A 17,109-nucleotide genomic window follows, 5' to 3' on the forward strand; every position below is an offset into this window, starting at 1 on the left:
TGAAACCAGCACCAGAAACGTATGGAACGGTGCCATCAAAATAACCTAATTACAAAGCACATGTACACCCCCTTTGTTGAAGTGACCGTTTTGTCACCATCTTGATTATTTGATCATAACATGCATTCTAGTACACTAATATGGCACCTCCCAAGTCCAGGAGGAATCCCTGCCCAGTGTTTGAGAAGTGAAAGTGGTGAAAGAGAAGGTATGTTTTTGGTTGACTTCATGGACGAATAGAAAAGTGGTGAAAAGGGATCTCTGAGCCCCTGCGGAATGTAGATTGGAATATTATTCTAATCGGGGATCATTTTCCGGCACAATAAAAAACACATTGGCATTCCGACATGTCAGTGACACGTGAGCTCGCCGAAGTCCAGAGGGACTCGGCTGTAGCGCTGCTGAAGTCTGGAAATCATTAGCAGTGTGTGTGTGTATGGCTATAATCATCACTAGCGCACTGTTCGTCCTTAAACTAACACAAAAATAGAGACTAGCGAGAGGTCAGGACTACGGACGTCTGTTTTAGAGAGGTGTGAGTCATGCGGCATGAGAACGCAGCCGCAGGTTGATGTTGGATGAGTTTGGATCTGCAAGTTCCTCTTTCAAGGATCTGAACTGTAGTCAAGGCATGTTTGTTGTTTAATTGGTTTTTTTTTGCCTCGTCCACCGCTCAAAGGGCTCTGTTTTAGTTGGTTTTTCTTCTTACCATCATAGAAATCATTACCTGTAAGTGACTAATTTTAGACAGAAAGTACCTTACGCACCTGCAGAGTTCGCTGATCAGCACCAGACATCAGGATCCTGAGATATTATCGAAGGTGGAATTAAATCCAGGTGCTGAATTGAAGCAATATAACATAATATACTTTTTTTTTTTTTACTTTTTTTATTCAAAACTGCAAAAAAGCAGGATATAGAGGAAGAAAAGATGTCGTGTGCTGCATTCCATATATTTAAGAGCTTTTGAAAAACTGAACCGCACACATAGTTTCCTACATTTAATATAATTGAATCCACACACACACACACACACACACACACACACACACACACACACACACACACACACACACACACACACACACACACACTTACAAGCCTGATTCAACTGTATAATTATTCTGGACACTTTTTAAAGAATAAAAAAAAATATATTCCTCTTTCTTTGGCAGAAAAACGATCCTTTATGTAAATATTGATCTTTACCACAAGAGGGAGTTTCCCTCTATCGGCTTCGATCCGATACGTTCGCGTTTATTTATTTAGTCGAAAGCGTTTATCCGAATGGCGCGCGATGCGATTGGACCGTTTCGAGCAAAACGTTTCTGATACGTTACGCTCGTGTTGTTCAGGAATTTTGAAGCCTGTGGGATTTCATCTCGCAATAACAGCACATATAAATAAAACCGACTGTATACAAGGCTCTCTGAAGTGGAGAGGTTTTACAAATGAAATGATATACAGTATATACACAATTGTAAATCATCTGCACATACGCTCTATAAGCAAAAGTTTGTGGACACCTGACCACAAGATCGGTATGTAGATCCAAATTCAGTTCCCGTTTACTAATTATGCATCTTCTGGGAAGATGTTCTAGGTTTTGTAAAGATGAGTGGTGACTGATGTGGGTAAGGTGAGGAGATCTTTTACACACTTCCAGGCCATGTAAAGCAGATCTTCATGGAGCTCGCTTTGTGCACAAAGACTGGGAAAGTCAGGTGTCCCAATACGTCTTGAAGCAGACATACGGTACGGTCTGTAAAATATGTTACAGCAACAATTCCCGATTGAAGGTGACAAATCCAACATGGCCACCGCCTCCCATCAGCAGCGGACATTTTTCAACACCGCCAGATCCCTCTGCTTCTTAGTCTTGAAGGCCATCACGAAGTTCAGAGGCGAAACCACTCCTTGTCCCTGCTCGTCCACGTGACCCATGACGATGTAGTTCAGACCTTGAGGCAGAAACACCCAAAGGGGGGAAATGCAACAGCGAATTATTCGAGCCAACAAACACAAGACATCTGTGCAGTAAGAGAAACTGTAGAGCAAAAGACCGAATGTAACAGTGGATAAATAAATCATCAGATTTATCTTTCTGTTTTGGCCCAACAAAATGCGTCCTGCTGCTGTTTTCAATTCTGCTCCCTGAGCGAATTCCACTTTGGTGTTTCTCCTTTTTTTTTTTCTCTCAACTTCAGCTATACAATATTTGGACAAAAGTATTGGGACACCTGATTTTCCCAGCCAGGTGTCCACAAACTTTTGGCCTCATTTTAGTGATGTACAGTGTTAAATCTTTTCTTTTGTTTGCAATTCAAAGTATGCGGAGTGATTTATTTTTGGACTGAAAATATTTGAAATGCGGAAAAAAAAAAAAAAAAAGTAATCAAGTGAAAACAATGAATAATTAAACTCGCAGGTCCGACCGAGAACCCGGAACGTGCTCATTTGCATGTCGTGACCGACGGGGTTGCTAGGAAACTGTCGCTACGACACCGACGCGGCCGTCTCGGCGACACCGGGGCCCAGCCGCATCTCCGTTGCGCTGCGTTGCATCATTCCGGGTCTTATATAAACAGACGGTCGTTCCTGCCTTGGTTTTTTTTTTTTTTTTTTTTTTCTCCTCTATAATTTAACCAATTTTGTTGACTGACGAGCTGCCCGGTTTCTTTTTCTTTTTTTTCTCCACTGAGTATTTATGAGTTTTGGAGATAATGAGGGAACTTGTCAGTCGGGAAGCCCTGTTGCTCCCGTCTCCGGCTGCGCGGTAAAGGAGGAAAGTTTTACGGCGCGAGCTGCAGGCGAGGGCTTAAAAAAGTGGCCGTGGAATCTAATTAGGCGTTTTGGAGATGTTTGTACAGGGCAAAAAACAAACGAACGAACGAACGGACGGACAGACAGACAGACAGACAGACAGACAGACAGACAGACAGACAGACAGACAGACAGACAGACAGACAGACAGACAGACAGATAAGGGCACGAGGAATCCACTCACCTCTCCTGACTAAAGGGCATTTCTTACACAGGATTACGACTTTAGTGCTCATGCACTTTCCGGCCTGCTGGATGGACAGGTTTCCTTCCTTGTACAGGTTGGTGACGGAGAAGGTAGCGAGCACGCTCTGTTCCCTCATGGCAGCCGAGACGAGTGTTCCCGTCAGCACTGTGACAAAACGACAGAACATCAACTCGTCTTCTGCATCGTGTTGTGGAGGGGGTTACGTAATCGTCCGCACACTGTGAAAGCGTTACGAAAGACCTCGCCGCCAGGAGCAGTGACGGGATTCCTCGGCGAAAGTTTGTCTTCTGGAGGAAACTAAATACATTCGGTTCTCAATAGGTTTTGTCTTTTTTTGTATTTTATTATTATTTTTTTTTTTTTACCAAAGTTGCTCGAGCAGTAATGACTTTCCACCGTTCCGCTTCTCTTGCACTTCTGCTTGCAGAGCGCTTCGGAATACGCCAGTGCTGTGAGGGGGGGCAAAAAAAAAAAAACTGTTTTTACCCCTGTGAGGGAAACAGCAGGGCAACAGTTTGGTCTTAAAATCAACAATCAATGTTTCATGGCAGCAGATTGAAGACTACACTTTGACATTTAACATTAAAATCCATGGAAATGAACAGGAATGAATGGGAACAAACTGGGAATGTAAACATGGCGGAGTAGCCAATAACTGGGAACTTAAATGCAGTTGAAAAGAAATAATATCTTGAACATCAGGATAATCTTGCAGGTTTTTTTTTTTTGTAGATTTGCATTAGTTTGCATGCACGTCAACTTGTGTACCGAACAACCCGAAAACTTTCTGCCCCTCCCGGACCGTCTTCATGTCAGTGTTTATCCTGAAAGAGAAGAACAGGACCTACCTACGGGCCCTGGGGTTGTAGGGACGGCTGCGTTGACGGGAACGGGGGAGTCTGGGACGGTGGAGTTCTTCGGCCTGAAGGTGTAATGACAAATGAAGCCGTCGGCGGTGAGGCTCAGGTCGGAGACAAACTGGACGAAGAGATGATTCCCGTCGGAGAAGATCGGCCTGAACGAGGACACTTCATCTCAGTAACATGGTGGGGTGAAAAATAACAGCCTTAAGTTGAAAGAAAGCTTCCCAAAAATGGAATAAAACACAATGGGGCATGCCGGTGTCGGAAAATAATCAACAACAAGGTGGTGGGACGTGTTACCGAGTAACTGTTTCACCCTCAGGGTCAATGAACTTCCTATAACAGCGCATCCTGAGGGGTTTTATTCCTCTTATACAAGGACCAATTTTCATGGGAGGATTTTCTCATGGTGGAAAACCTTTCGAGACTTGGACCATATTAACGCTCGATAATGGATCATGCTTCTGCCCAATCAGAATTGAGTCTTCGTAGTAAAGTGCAGGTTTTCTCGCAGGAGTCCTAATACATTGGGGGGGGTGAATGCAGAGTGATTATGGAGAGTCTAGAAAACTGACCACAGCACCAAAACAGCAAGGATGGGGCTCTTACGCAGGAGGGCTGTCGCCGCAGAACTTCCCGATCCTGCTTGTGTCGCTCATTTCCGCGCCGTTGTAGACGGCCATGTGGTCGTAGCGGCAGTAGTTATCCCTCTCCACGTCGAACTTTTCGAACTTCAGCTCTATTATCTGGCAAAAGACGGTCAAAAGGGTCATTCAAACCTGCATGAGCACGCATTACACCCTGAAATATCCCACTCACCTGGTGCTCGGGCGCAATAATATGCCACGAGCACGTCACACCTGGAGGATAGTCTCTCTCGGGCCAGTTAGGGGTCGTGAAGGCTCCTGAGGGTTTGTCCAAGAGTCCGCCACAGTACCGCTCCCCTGTACAAACACACAGCAGAGACACGAACGCTGAGCATGTGCTTTCACGCTCGATCGCCCGAACCTTCGCCCTTTTTCAGAGCTGTAAAAAAAAAACAAAGCAAATGAAAAGTCGGGCCGAGAATTCAACTGGCGCTGAGGAGCTGCCAGAGAAAATTAGATGTTGCGCCACGCAGAAGAGCACGAGCAGCCTTTCCACAAATTTTATACATATTTTTCCACAGAACTATTTTTAAGCAAGGACGAGTGGCTCGTACAGACCGAGTTTCATTTTTTCAGTGAGAGCACTGGATTGCCAGACAAGGAAAAAACTAAAATCATAAACATCTCACTTATTTATTTGAATAGACAAAACAAAAAACCCGTAAAAACGCAGTTTTATGGTTCGTACCTCATGTAAAACACTGTGTGTATGAGTCCTTGAATTCTCCATTGCGATTGGTCTGAAGGTGTTGATTAGTTTTCCGAAACTCGTTGAGGATGCTGTACATAATTTACGCCTATTTCGAAATAATCAATAGATTGCAAATGTGTGACCAGAAAAAGAGAGATGATTGTAAATATGGCAAAGTTGCTTCTTAGGAAATATCTGGGAGGAGTCTCCGGTTGCAGAGCTTTAACAATAAGGTTTCTGGACAATCAAGTTCACACTCACGTGGTTTATCTGTAACATAAAGCGTAACGTAACATCATAACGTTACGCCCTGTGATAGGTTAATGTAACAAAATGTAACGTTTGCGTAATGCAACAAAGCGTGACATAATGTAGCGTAATGTAACACATCGTAGCATAATGTTACATCAAGCAGCCTGAAGTAATCTAGTACGATGTCACGTTACATAATGTCATGCAATGTCTGTACTGTAATGCCACAACATAATGTACTGTAGCGTAACATAGCATAATGCAGTGTAATGTAACATATTAGAATGAAATGTAATGTACAACGATGTAACGTAGCGTTACATACTATAATGGAATGCAATGTGGAGTAATGTAGCGTAACACACTGTAACATACTATAACGGAATATAATGTAGAGCAATGTAACGGAACCCAGTGTAACATAACGTAACATAATATAACCGAATGTAAAGTAACACAACCCACTGTAACGAAATGTAACATTGATAATGTAACGTTACAATGTAACATAACATAACATAACGAATGGCATAGTATAATGTTGAGTATAATGTCAAGTAATGACACAACATAATTTACTGTAGCGTAACAGCATAATGCAGTGTAATGTCACATACTAGAACAAAATATAATGTACAATGATGTAACGTAACGTTACATACTATAATGGAATGCAATGTGGAGTAATGTAGCGTAACACACTGTAAAATACTATAACGGAATATAATGTAGAGCAATGTAACGGAGCCCAATGTAACATAACATAACATAACATAATATAACGGAATGTAAAGCAACATAACGTTACATAACGTTACATACTATAATGGAATGCAATGTGGAGTAATGTAGTGTAACACACTGTAACATACTATAACGGAATATAATGTAGAGCAATGTTACGGAGCCCAAGGTAACATAACATAACATAATATAACGGAATGTAAAGCAACATAACCCACTGTAACGAAATGTAAAATTGAGTAATGTAACGTTACAATGTAACATAACCTAACGAAATGTAACAGAGTAATTTTATGTAAAATTATGTAGCATAACATATTGTAACACAATATAACGAAATGCAATGTACAGAAATGTAACGTAACATACCGTAACAAATGAATGTAACATCAGATACATTCTATAATAAAATGTAATGTAGAGTCATGTAACGTTACATAATGTGAAGTAGAATAATGAAATTCATTGTAGTATAATGAAATATAATGTAACGTAACTTACTGTAACAAAATGTACTGCAACATAACATAATGTAACATAGTGTGATGTAACAAAACATAATGTAACATACTATCAGAAAGTCTAATGTAGAGTAACGTAACACATCGTAACAACTCATTGTAACATAATGCAACTACGCAACATAAACGGAACGCATCCTAGTGTGACATAACGTAACCTAGAGTGTAATATAACGTAAAGTAAACCGACATAACATCACGTCATCAACCTCCTTATTTGTACATCGTAGCCTGGTATTCTAGCGCACGCTAGCTGTTATTACCCCTCGCATTCGGCCGAACGGCTGCATATCCGGCCAGGAAGCCGCTCCCGGCCGTGTTTGCGTCCGAAACCATCACGACTTGCATCCTGTTGTGACTGGAGATCAGCGCTCCGGGCTGCGCCGTGCCACAGAATCGGCCGAGCCGCTGGCTGTTAACGAAGCCGTCGTACACGTCCACGTAGTCGTAGCGACAAAGTCCGTCGCTCTCTAGGTCGAGGGAGCGGAAGGTCAGGGACACCACTTTGCCCTGAGGGACCTGAGGACGATTTGAAAGAAAAACATTGCGTTACGTCGTAGCTACGTCGTAGCTACCCGTATAATTACATTGTGGAAAGTTTGCGTTACTTCGGTGGCGTTTCGAGACTAAATATCCGAGGGAATTTTGGTCTAGATGTTGAAAGCTAGCCGAAATACGACTCCATTACGCTTACCGTTATTCTCCACACGCATTTGGTGTTGGCGGGGTAAACCCCGGGGTATCCCTGACTCCCGATGAGACCTGAACTTCCTGTAACGTTTCCACCACACAGGAGCGCCGGCCTACGCAAAAACACCAAACGTGTCAAACGCGTCAAACACGACACGACGTTATATATTATTACAGTCTTTATTTGACGAATATTAATGGTATTCATTTTTTTTTTTTTTTTTTTTTTTACATTTTTTTTCGCTTTATACATTTTGATTGTCGATTTAATGAATTTTAAGAATTTTTATGACGTTATTTATAACATTGTTGTATATAATTATTTATAATAATTAGGAAAGAACATTTTTATCGATTATGTTTTTTAGGAAAGTGAACTATTAATATTTTTTGTCATAAATATGACTATTTTTATTATTTTTTTAATAATAATAATATTATTATTAATATATTATATATTACTGTTCATTGTCACTGAATGCGGTCAGAATAATTAGCAAAGTTATAGAATAAAATGTTTTGAAAAGCTTGAATTTATTGGGTAAATAATAAAATAAGAAATAAAAAAGTGTTTTAAAAGAAAAAGAAGAAAAGCCTGGACTCTGCCTCAGGAAATGATGAACCTCTAAGGAAGTTTGACTTTATTATCAAATAAAAACTGTAAAAATGTTTACTTCAAACTATAGAGATAAATAATAGATATAAATATATAAATCCTTACCATCGCTGTCTTTGACCGAACACCGAGCCGAAAACTAGAGGCAACCAAAGGCTCCACGTTACACTCCACATCTCGGGAGCTCGGAATAGTAAACGCGACGTGGGCCGCGTCCCAAATCACTCCCTACTCCCCTTCTCGCGCACACTTCGCCCCTATTGTGTCGCACGATAGCACTTGGCTCATCCTCAGTGCCCTACGTGTTCGATTGGGACCAAGCCGATAATTAAGGCGAGAAGGGGGGGTGAAGAGGGGGGTCTGACTGACTGATTGTTCTTTACGCTAATTAGCACGTCTTTGCTAATAAAAATTTCTACTTAATAGTTCACATAAATGATTAATTATTAAAATTAAATTACATTTCGATTTTTCTCTCATTAGGATTATTAACCGAACGTGATAAATAAATATGGTGAAATTGTTGTTTAAATGTGTAGGATAATTTAAAAATGGCGCCCTACAGGTGCACTACATAGGTGCTGACTCTTACCGTGAATTGTATGTGCACTCTAGGGTGGTTCGGTTTGGGACACAACCCGCTGTCCTTTCCAGTTTGACTGCAGGGGAATAAATGAGCCGTTTGTTCCAGTCAGGGACCGGAAGTGGAATTAAAGTGGTTTATTTATTTCTTTTTTTTTGGGAGGTGGGGGGTTTCAATAAAAGTTCAAAAATTCATTTTTTTTACTTCATAACAGGAAAAAAAAAAATCCTTGAAAATGTGTACATTTTGGCATCACATTTTTTGCTTTTGATGTGGGGCCTTGAATAGATAGTATTGTGTGTGTGTGTGTGTGTGTGTGTGTGTGTGTGTGTGTGTGTGTGTGTGTGTGTGTGTGGGTTGCTATTTGTGAGCTGGAATCACCACTAGATGTCTGCATTGCACAAGAATTTGTCAACACCCGATTGAGAAGCCTTCTGAAATGATTGGCAACCTTCATAAGAACGGACCGAACTGCAAATGTTTGTGTACACCTCATTATTAGATCCTTATGTGCTTTTATTTCAGCATCCCATTCCACATTTAGCCTCTGTTTACTGTTAGATTAAGCCCCATTCTTCCGGGAAGGTGTTCCACTAGATTTTGTGGAGATTCGGGACATTTCATTCTGAGATTTTTCCGATTCAACCCATGTAAGGACAAAAAGGAGAAGAAAGGTTTATCACAAAAATAGTAAAGGATCTCCCAAAAAAAATCCCTTAAATGTGCTTCACGCTTTTTCACCCGTCAGTAGCGACTTCAAATTGCTTCCAGACTCACTCCATTTGCCGCTAACGGGAAATGATGTCATTAGAGCAGCGGGTTGCCTTCGAACCCATTTCAAACGGAGGGCCTTGTTAGCAGCCCGGACATCTTGCAATCAGCCTAGACAGGGCAGGGAAGGGCAGGGCAGGGAAGGGCAGGGCAGGGCAGGGCAGAGAAGGGCAGGGGAGGGTAGATCATCATCCATTTGGGACATGGCCCTAGTGTTGGCATCAGTACTAGTGATAATGGGAATTGGTGCAGCCAAGTGTGCGACACATCGTTTGTTAAATCTCATGCGGTGGCCTCGGATGCCCCAAAGACTCACTTAAACATAAATAAGGATGTCTTGAACATACCAAAGATGCATTTTTTTTAAAGAAGGCAAGAGATGGAGAAAAACAATGCACACACACACACACACACACGACATTTTTAAGGCGAAGATCGCGTTACAGCTGGTCTGTACGCTGTGTGACGATGGCCTTGAGGAACACACACTTCTGAGAGAAGATCGCATTTCAGTATGTCTGTATCTGGTGTGGTCAATATAGAAAGCATTCAGCCTTGAGAAACACACACACACACACACACACATCTGAAGAAAGATCACGTTTCTGTAACTTTGTATGTTGTGTGAAATGTGGCTCATCACATAAGAGCTATTCAGAAACCCCCCCAAATCCCAAATCCCAACTGGCCCCTTGCTTCCTGTATAATTGTAATATGTAGGGTCCCTCACAGCGAAGGCCAGCGAGAATACTTATATAAACATCCCCTAACTAGTCCCAATTATACGTCAAAAGCACTAAAACTCTTAAACTCTGCTCTGGCTAACAGCATAACCAGCTTATTTTACTGCCTTCAACTTACTGTTCTTCTGTTTCTGCTCCATGCTTTTGCTAATCATTCCTCATTTATCCCCATTTGCTGTTATATTAATAACCTCCAGGCTTCTGACAGACAGACAGACAGACAGACAGACAATTAACAATCTAACTAGCATTTGTTTACTTGCTAGTATTGTAGAGTACTTTAGCCATATACATTTCTGACTGTAAAGATAGATAGATAGATAGATAGATAGATAGATAGATAGATAGATAGATAGATAGATAGATAGATAGATAGATAGATAGATAGATAGATAGATAGATAGATAGATACCAACCTAACTAGCATTTGTTGACTTGCTAGTATTGTAGAGTACTTTAGCCATATTAATCTCTGACTGGATGGATGGATGGATGGATGGATGGATGGATGGATGGATGGATGGATGGATGGATGGATGGATGGATGGATAGATAGATAGATAGATAGATAGATAGATAGATAGATAGATAGATAGATAGATAGATAGATAGATAGATAGATAGATAGATAGATGGGTATTTCAGTATACAACAGGGTTAAATCCCAAATGGCTCCTTACTTCCTACATAAATAGCATACGCAGGGTATGAAATAATGGCTTCCACACTTCTGCCAGCCAACTCGGAATGCCCCAAGGCTGAATCCTAAATGTCTACCAAGGTTTAAGAGGGGGGTAATGGCTCTACACCTACACAACTGTGTGAAGAGCTCATTGCAAAAAAGTCAGACAGCCACTTTTGAATAATTGGTGTATTCCGATATATAAATGTCCACCAGATAGGCTGAGCGGTACGACTCCCACACACCTCGGGTCACAAATGAAAAGCAAGCAGTATATATAAATTGTGCACATTGTTCCAAATATTTTACAACGAAAAGCGGGGCAAATGTAGCACCTAAAACACATAAACAATTAAAAAAGCCAATGGACACGGCTGTCAAACACCCCTCTGGGTGGAGGGTGAAGTTTCAAATTTGCACATGGAAACCATGATGGCAATTGCGCGGTTTGTTTTTGCACAAGGGGGTCGGTGGGTATCACATGTCCATATATGTTTTGACTCGAGCCCAGGCTAGGACTTTTTTCTGGGATGCTTTTTGGAGAAAAAAAAAGTTTTTCCAATCAGCACCAACCCCCCACTACCAGAATCCCCTCGACCCTCTCCTCCTAAAAAAAAATTCCCCCGAACCCCTCAGCCTCAGACAGCAAACCATGATTCAAAACGCCATTTGATTTACAGTCGTACGTCTATATTTATTCTTTTGGCAGCCACAGTTTTCCAAAAGCAGCGTACAGACTGCGCCTAGAGCCGAGCGGGTGAAGGTTACGATGCTTGCTCTGAGATCTTTGGAAGCTGGAAGTGTTGAGATTTTATCCACACCACCTTTTTTTCTCGTTTGGGAGCCTCAGGCCTTTCACTGAGTCAGTCTACAAAAATACGGGATACATTTAGGAAAAAGGGGTGGAAGGAAGGTCAAAAGATTGTCTGTGATTTAGATACATTTAGAATTCCCTGTACAGAGACCTGCAAAACAGTAAATATAGACTCTATAGACAAACCTATTGGGACACCTGAATTTTCCAGCCATATGAGGATCTTTGTTCAAACTATTACCATAAAGTTTAAGGCATATAATTAGACAGGATGTCTTTGAATGCACTGGAATAAAGGTTTCCCTTTACTTGAGTTAGGAGACCCAAACCGGTTCAAGCATGTCATTGCCCCTGTACAGAAAGCTAGCTAGTTTAATGAAGATATGTTTTACATGGGCTGGAGTGGAAGATCTTGAGATCTTGGCCTGCTATAGATCTCAAACCTATTGAAGACCTTTGGTATAAAATGGAATGCTGACCCCAGGTCTCCTCAACTCATCTATATCAGTACCTGATTTTACTAACACCCTAGTAGCTAAACGAAATCTCACAAATCTCCCCAATCTTGTGGCGCATCTTCCCAGAAGAGTGGAATCGTATGTTCAGGGGTGCACAAACTTTTGTCTATATATTGTAACCTGCCATTTATAGCTTGTTTTAGTGGGATAGAAGATCTGCCTTGTAGTCGGAATTACCACTAAACTTCGTCTTCTGTTCTAAAATAGAACTCAGCGACCCTGTCCAACCAATCAGAATCGAGAATTTGGAATTTAATGCTGCTGTGTATGGGGTTTTTTTGTTATATTGCTTTGGGCGTCTCAGTTTGAGTGTGTTTTCATTCGTTTTCTGCCTCACTTTAAAGCCTCGTTGGATGGAAAAAAGCGTCAAATAAACATGAAATTGCTTTTTGTTATCTGGGCCTCTTACTTTCTGTGAAAGAGCTCCATGTTTATTACTTTGTGCTCAATAGAAATGCAGAAACCCCCCCCCCCCCCCATGTTCCCACAAGACAAATTGCTCCGAGCGAGAATTATTGGCTTTGACAGTTAGTCGTTGGCTAATGTACACCTCCAAACCAAAAAAAGTCCTATTTTATGCAATCAGTGTGCGTTTAAATTAATGATGCCGGCCAATAAATGATCGTGAAAACGGAGCCAAGTGAAATGCTAACGATCCTGTATTTCAGCTGGGATTAGAAAGGACAAAGAAAAGATGTGGTTTGAGGAGAAAAAAAGGACATTTTTTTTCCTCTACAAATGCAGTCAACGCTCTAAGATGTGTTCGATGCCTCAGCATTTTTTTACTCAAACCACAACCAGGGCTTTATGTGGTTTAGGGGGACACACAGTGGGACTTCCTGTCATAGACACATATACATATGTGTGTGTGTGGGTGGGGGGGGGGGGGGGGTCACACAGCGACAAACACGTCCGAATGGTTTTGCTGTAAACAAGACATCAATCTGAAGCAGTAATGTTTTGGTCCAATTCTGACTCAAGTCACAACGTCTGAACAGATCAAACGGTTCGAATAAACACATGCTTCTCTGTCCAATTGTCTCCTATTTGTCAACTACCTTTTTTTTTTTTTTCAAATTTCATCAGTTCGCAAATGAGACCCGAGGAACTTTTTGACAGTTGAACAAAACTTCTCTTCTCCCACTCAGCTAAATCACTTAAATAAATTATATTTATACGAGGTGGTATCAAAAAGTTTAGAGACTGGCTCTGTTTACAAAAAACTACTTTATTTATCTACATTTACACACTATTACTTTCAAAATAGTCCCCAAGCAATACAGTGTTTCCTGGGATGTGTCCTGGAAGTCTTCTTTTCGAAGAATGTCAAAGACCTTCTGCGATTCACGATGGATGGACGAATGGTGTCAAAGCATCGAGCTTTAAGCTGGATCTTCATCTTCAGAAAGAGGGCAAAATCCGCAAGAGCCGAATATGTCGAGTAGGGTGGTTGCTGTGGTAAGATCATGTTTCCAGCGAGAGACTCATGTTCGAGGAGAACTTGGTGACAGGGTGTGCACATGGTCAGAAGAGACGTGGTAACACACATGGACAGAATAACACCGGTTGCACAGCAAGATGACGTCTTTTCGCACACTGACTTATGAAGGTTGGTGCTCCCTGTGACTGTGTGTGCAGCCTTGTGCTGCCATCTGTTGGCGTTTCATAAATCTGGTCTCGAAATCTGGTACAGTTTTTTCTTTGGTCCAAAATAAATTTCAAATAAAGCCACAATTGAAAGCCCCTTTGCTGTTCCCATGATGTCCATTTGTTTAAGTGTCCATCTTAGATTATGTATTTTGCCTCAGTGGCACATCTGAACCAGTTTCAGCATAACAATGCCCTTGTTCACAAAGCTGTGCTTTCCATGGATTGGAGCAGAAGATCTCCTGCTTTAGAGCTAAAATCCTAATGAACACCTTTGGGATGAATTATTACCTCCCCTACATCAGTACCTGACTTTACTAACACGCTTGTGGCTGAATGAAATCTCACACAAATCTCCACAGAATCTTGTGGAACATCTTCCCAGAAGACCGAAGTTTATTAGAACAGCAAATGTGGAACGAGATGTTCAAGAAACTACTGTACTAATGTACTAAATCTTAAATACAAACAAACTTTTGTCCATGTCTTTGTCTCCCATCTGCAATACCAGACGTCTCGGACAACATCATGTAGTCTGATGTTCAAAAGCCAAATCCTGTGTTGTAGTTATTTGTCAGCGAAAGCACACCTGATGATCGTAAAGCTGGAAAAAAACAAAAAACAAAGATGAATCAGGTGTATATTTTTGCAGCGATGCATGAAAAAATATGTAGTGTTGGGGCTATTCAGGGTCCGGAGCTGAACATCAGTGTTTTAGAACTTTAAAAAAAAGTACTACTTCGGCACTATTTCCTCTCTCGACACGGCGAAAATGACAAAAGCCAGCGAAACATGAGAGCCTTGACGGCAGGCATGACCTCAGAAAGTCTGTACTCAGGTGGAAATGCGGCGATGCTTTATTTTCCCTGTTGCCCTTTAAAAGTAGTTGGAATAGTTTTTTTTTTTAAAGAGAAAGAGAAGTTAGGGGGGATCAGACAGAGCGATATTGCATTTCACGTATTTATTTATTCATTCGGAAAGAGGCAGAATCTGCACAACCTTTTGGGTCATACAACTGCTGAGCTGCGGCTAGTAAACTTTATTTTTACAACATTTCCAGAAAGGTCTGGAAATATCAGCTTGTGGTGTGAAAAAGAATGTTAGAAAACTATTAAATGAAGTGTTTTTTGGAGAAGTTTCGCAAAATTGTGTTAGTCCTGTTGTTTTCTGTGTCTGGGGCGTGAATTCTGTTCCTGTCAGTTCCAGTAAAGGAGGTGTGGCCTATGTGGGACTCCAATGAAGGAGTTGTGATCTGATTTGTCACTGAAGGAGGTGTGGTCTTTGTGAATGTCATTTCCAATGGAGGCGGGGAATTTGTGCCTGTTATTTTCAATGACGGAAGCGTGACTTTTGTGACTGTTGTTTCCGATTAAATGGGCATGGCCTTTGTGACTATCATTCCAATGAAGAAGGCGTGGCCTTTGTGACTATTATTCCCAATGGCCTCTGTGCATGTATGTGACTCCTGTAACATCTTGCTAAAGGAAGTGTGGCATTTGTGTCTGTCAATCATACTGAAGAAGTATTTCACTCAATCTTAATGAAAGAGGTGTGGCCTCTGTGTCTGTCAATTATAGCGAATGGATTATATAACTGTAAGTAATTGTATTTGGCAAAGGAGGCATGGATTATATGACTGTTAGGCCAAATAAAGGATTAGGGTTTTAATAAGAAGAGTAAAAAAGAAAATCGAAAAAGTGATGTTACAGTTTCACACTTTATGATTGTTTTCTAATTACACGTTATTATTTTAACCCCTTGAAGTTAAACGTATATGCAGAATATTCCTTAATAGAGGTATATTTGTCATAATGTCCCCGAATTTATTTTCAGATGTCTTGCATATTTTGTTGTATTTCTGGAGTGATGTCATGTTTCTGTGTTCTTCTGAGGTCATATATCCGATGTCATGTCTTGTAATAATAAAGAAAAGAAATAATACACCACTATGAGCAGATGTGTCGAACCCTTTGCTTGCTAGCGTATATGACAACATGTCAAGAAATCATGAAAAAATATCGAAAACATTTTTCCATTCTGTCTCCTAAAGATTTCTGTACACCTTAATGGGAAATATGGTTTATTCACCTACCCAACGTTGAACGCCAGATTCACACAGTGCTACTCAATACCTGTCCACTCTCATCTGGCAAGAGTCTACCCTGCCCCCATCCTCCATGATCAGAAATAATAGAGTGAAATAATGTCCCCAGACAGACCGTGTTGATTTAACTCAGACCAGGCGCTCGTCCGCCAAACGCTGAACTGTACGAATTGATAGATTACAATAGATTTATGACAGAAAACAATAGTGGAATCAACACCCTGCCTGTCAAACGTCTTGCTCCGACAAAATGTGACGTCGATCCTTTAGCCTAACAAGTCCAGCCGTAAAATAAAAGACAGCATTTTAAATTAGCCCAATAAAACAAAGCAGACTTTTTTATTGTCGTTCAACCACTTGACATTAAGTACCATTTAATTTTCCAAGCGCGGTTAAGAGGCTCCGGTGTGTTTTTCTGTCAAAACACATATTGTAGTTGGGGAAAAAAACATCATGTCTCAAGTCAATTCATTTCCCATCACATTAATAGCATCCTGAGGATTTGGGAAAAAAAATGGGTGGGGGGAGGGCTCTTTGTGCTGGATTGAAGCCATAATATGAAAAATAAAGTGTATTTGAAAAGTCTAGCGTGTGATAGGATGGAAGATATTTGGTGTAATATTCATTAAGAAACTGGTGGTCTAGTGGTTAGGATGCAGCGCTCTCACCGCTGCGGCCCGGGTTCGATTCCCGGTCAGGGAACTAACCCCAGCCACTCTCAGTGCCGGTCCCAAGCCCGGATAAATGGGGAGGGTTGTGTTAGGAAGGGCATCCAGCGTAAAAACATGTGCCAAATCAAACATGCGGAGGATCCGCTGTGGCAACCCCTAACGGGAGAAGCCGAAAGAAAGTTTATTCATTGAGAAAACATTGAAGGTACTGGGAAAGAGGATGTTGAAAGAAAAAGAGTAGCTAGAAAAGAAAGCATTCTCAAGAATAGTAAATAGTCTTTACAATGATATACAGCACATTGTGCACATTAAATCATCCTAATCCAAGCCATTTGACTTGGCATATATCTCTCAGGCTACAATATAACAGCTGAAATGCACAGTAATAGGATGCGCTGGATCGAGTGCTATTCACCAACCTGTTCAATAATAATGGGGGTCTCTATTTCAGAAAGCATTTCAAGAACTTATCCAACCCCCCCAAGAAGCTTAGGCATAAAATCTAATGTTTGACACAGAGC

The 17,109-nt window shown here is 41.1% G+C and overlaps 1 protein-coding gene across 3 annotated transcripts; it reads right to left on the bottom strand.

The window, feature by feature from the left end:
- Window positions 1–988: 988 nt before the first annotated feature.
- pcolce2a (procollagen C-endopeptidase enhancer 2a) lies at window positions 989–8,331 on the bottom strand. Of its 3 annotated transcripts, none has more exons than XM_083542434.1 (9): window positions 8,161–8,323; window positions 7,444–7,552; window positions 7,013–7,268; window positions 4,714–4,838; window positions 4,504–4,640; window positions 3,880–4,046; window positions 3,397–3,480; window positions 3,008–3,175; window positions 989–1,961 (listed from the first exon to the last, which is right to left on the bottom strand). In XM_083542434.1, the coding sequence occupies exons 1-9, from the start codon at window positions 8,229–8,231 to the stop codon at window positions 1,831–1,833; spliced, it is 1,248 nt and encodes a 415-aa protein (XP_083398560.1). In that variant the 5' UTR covers window positions 8,232–8,323; the 3' UTR covers window positions 989–1,830. The 3 variants fall into 3 exon arrangements, with proteins under 3 accessions (XP_083398560.1, XP_083398561.1, XP_083398562.1); XM_083542435.1 differs by having other exon boundaries at window positions 1,825–1,961; window positions 3,880–4,059; window positions 8,161–8,329; XM_083542436.1 differs by lacking the exons at window positions 989–1,961; window positions 3,008–3,175 and adding an exon at window positions 3,186–3,328 and having other exon boundaries at window positions 8,161–8,331.
- Between the last annotated feature and the right edge of the window lie 8,778 nt (window positions 8,332–17,109).

Source organism: Silurus aristotelis, assembly GCF_946808225.1.
Source record: "Silurus aristotelis genome assembly, chromosome: 5".
Lineage (NCBI taxonomy): Eukaryota > Metazoa > Chordata > Actinopteri > Siluriformes > Siluridae > Silurus > Silurus aristotelis.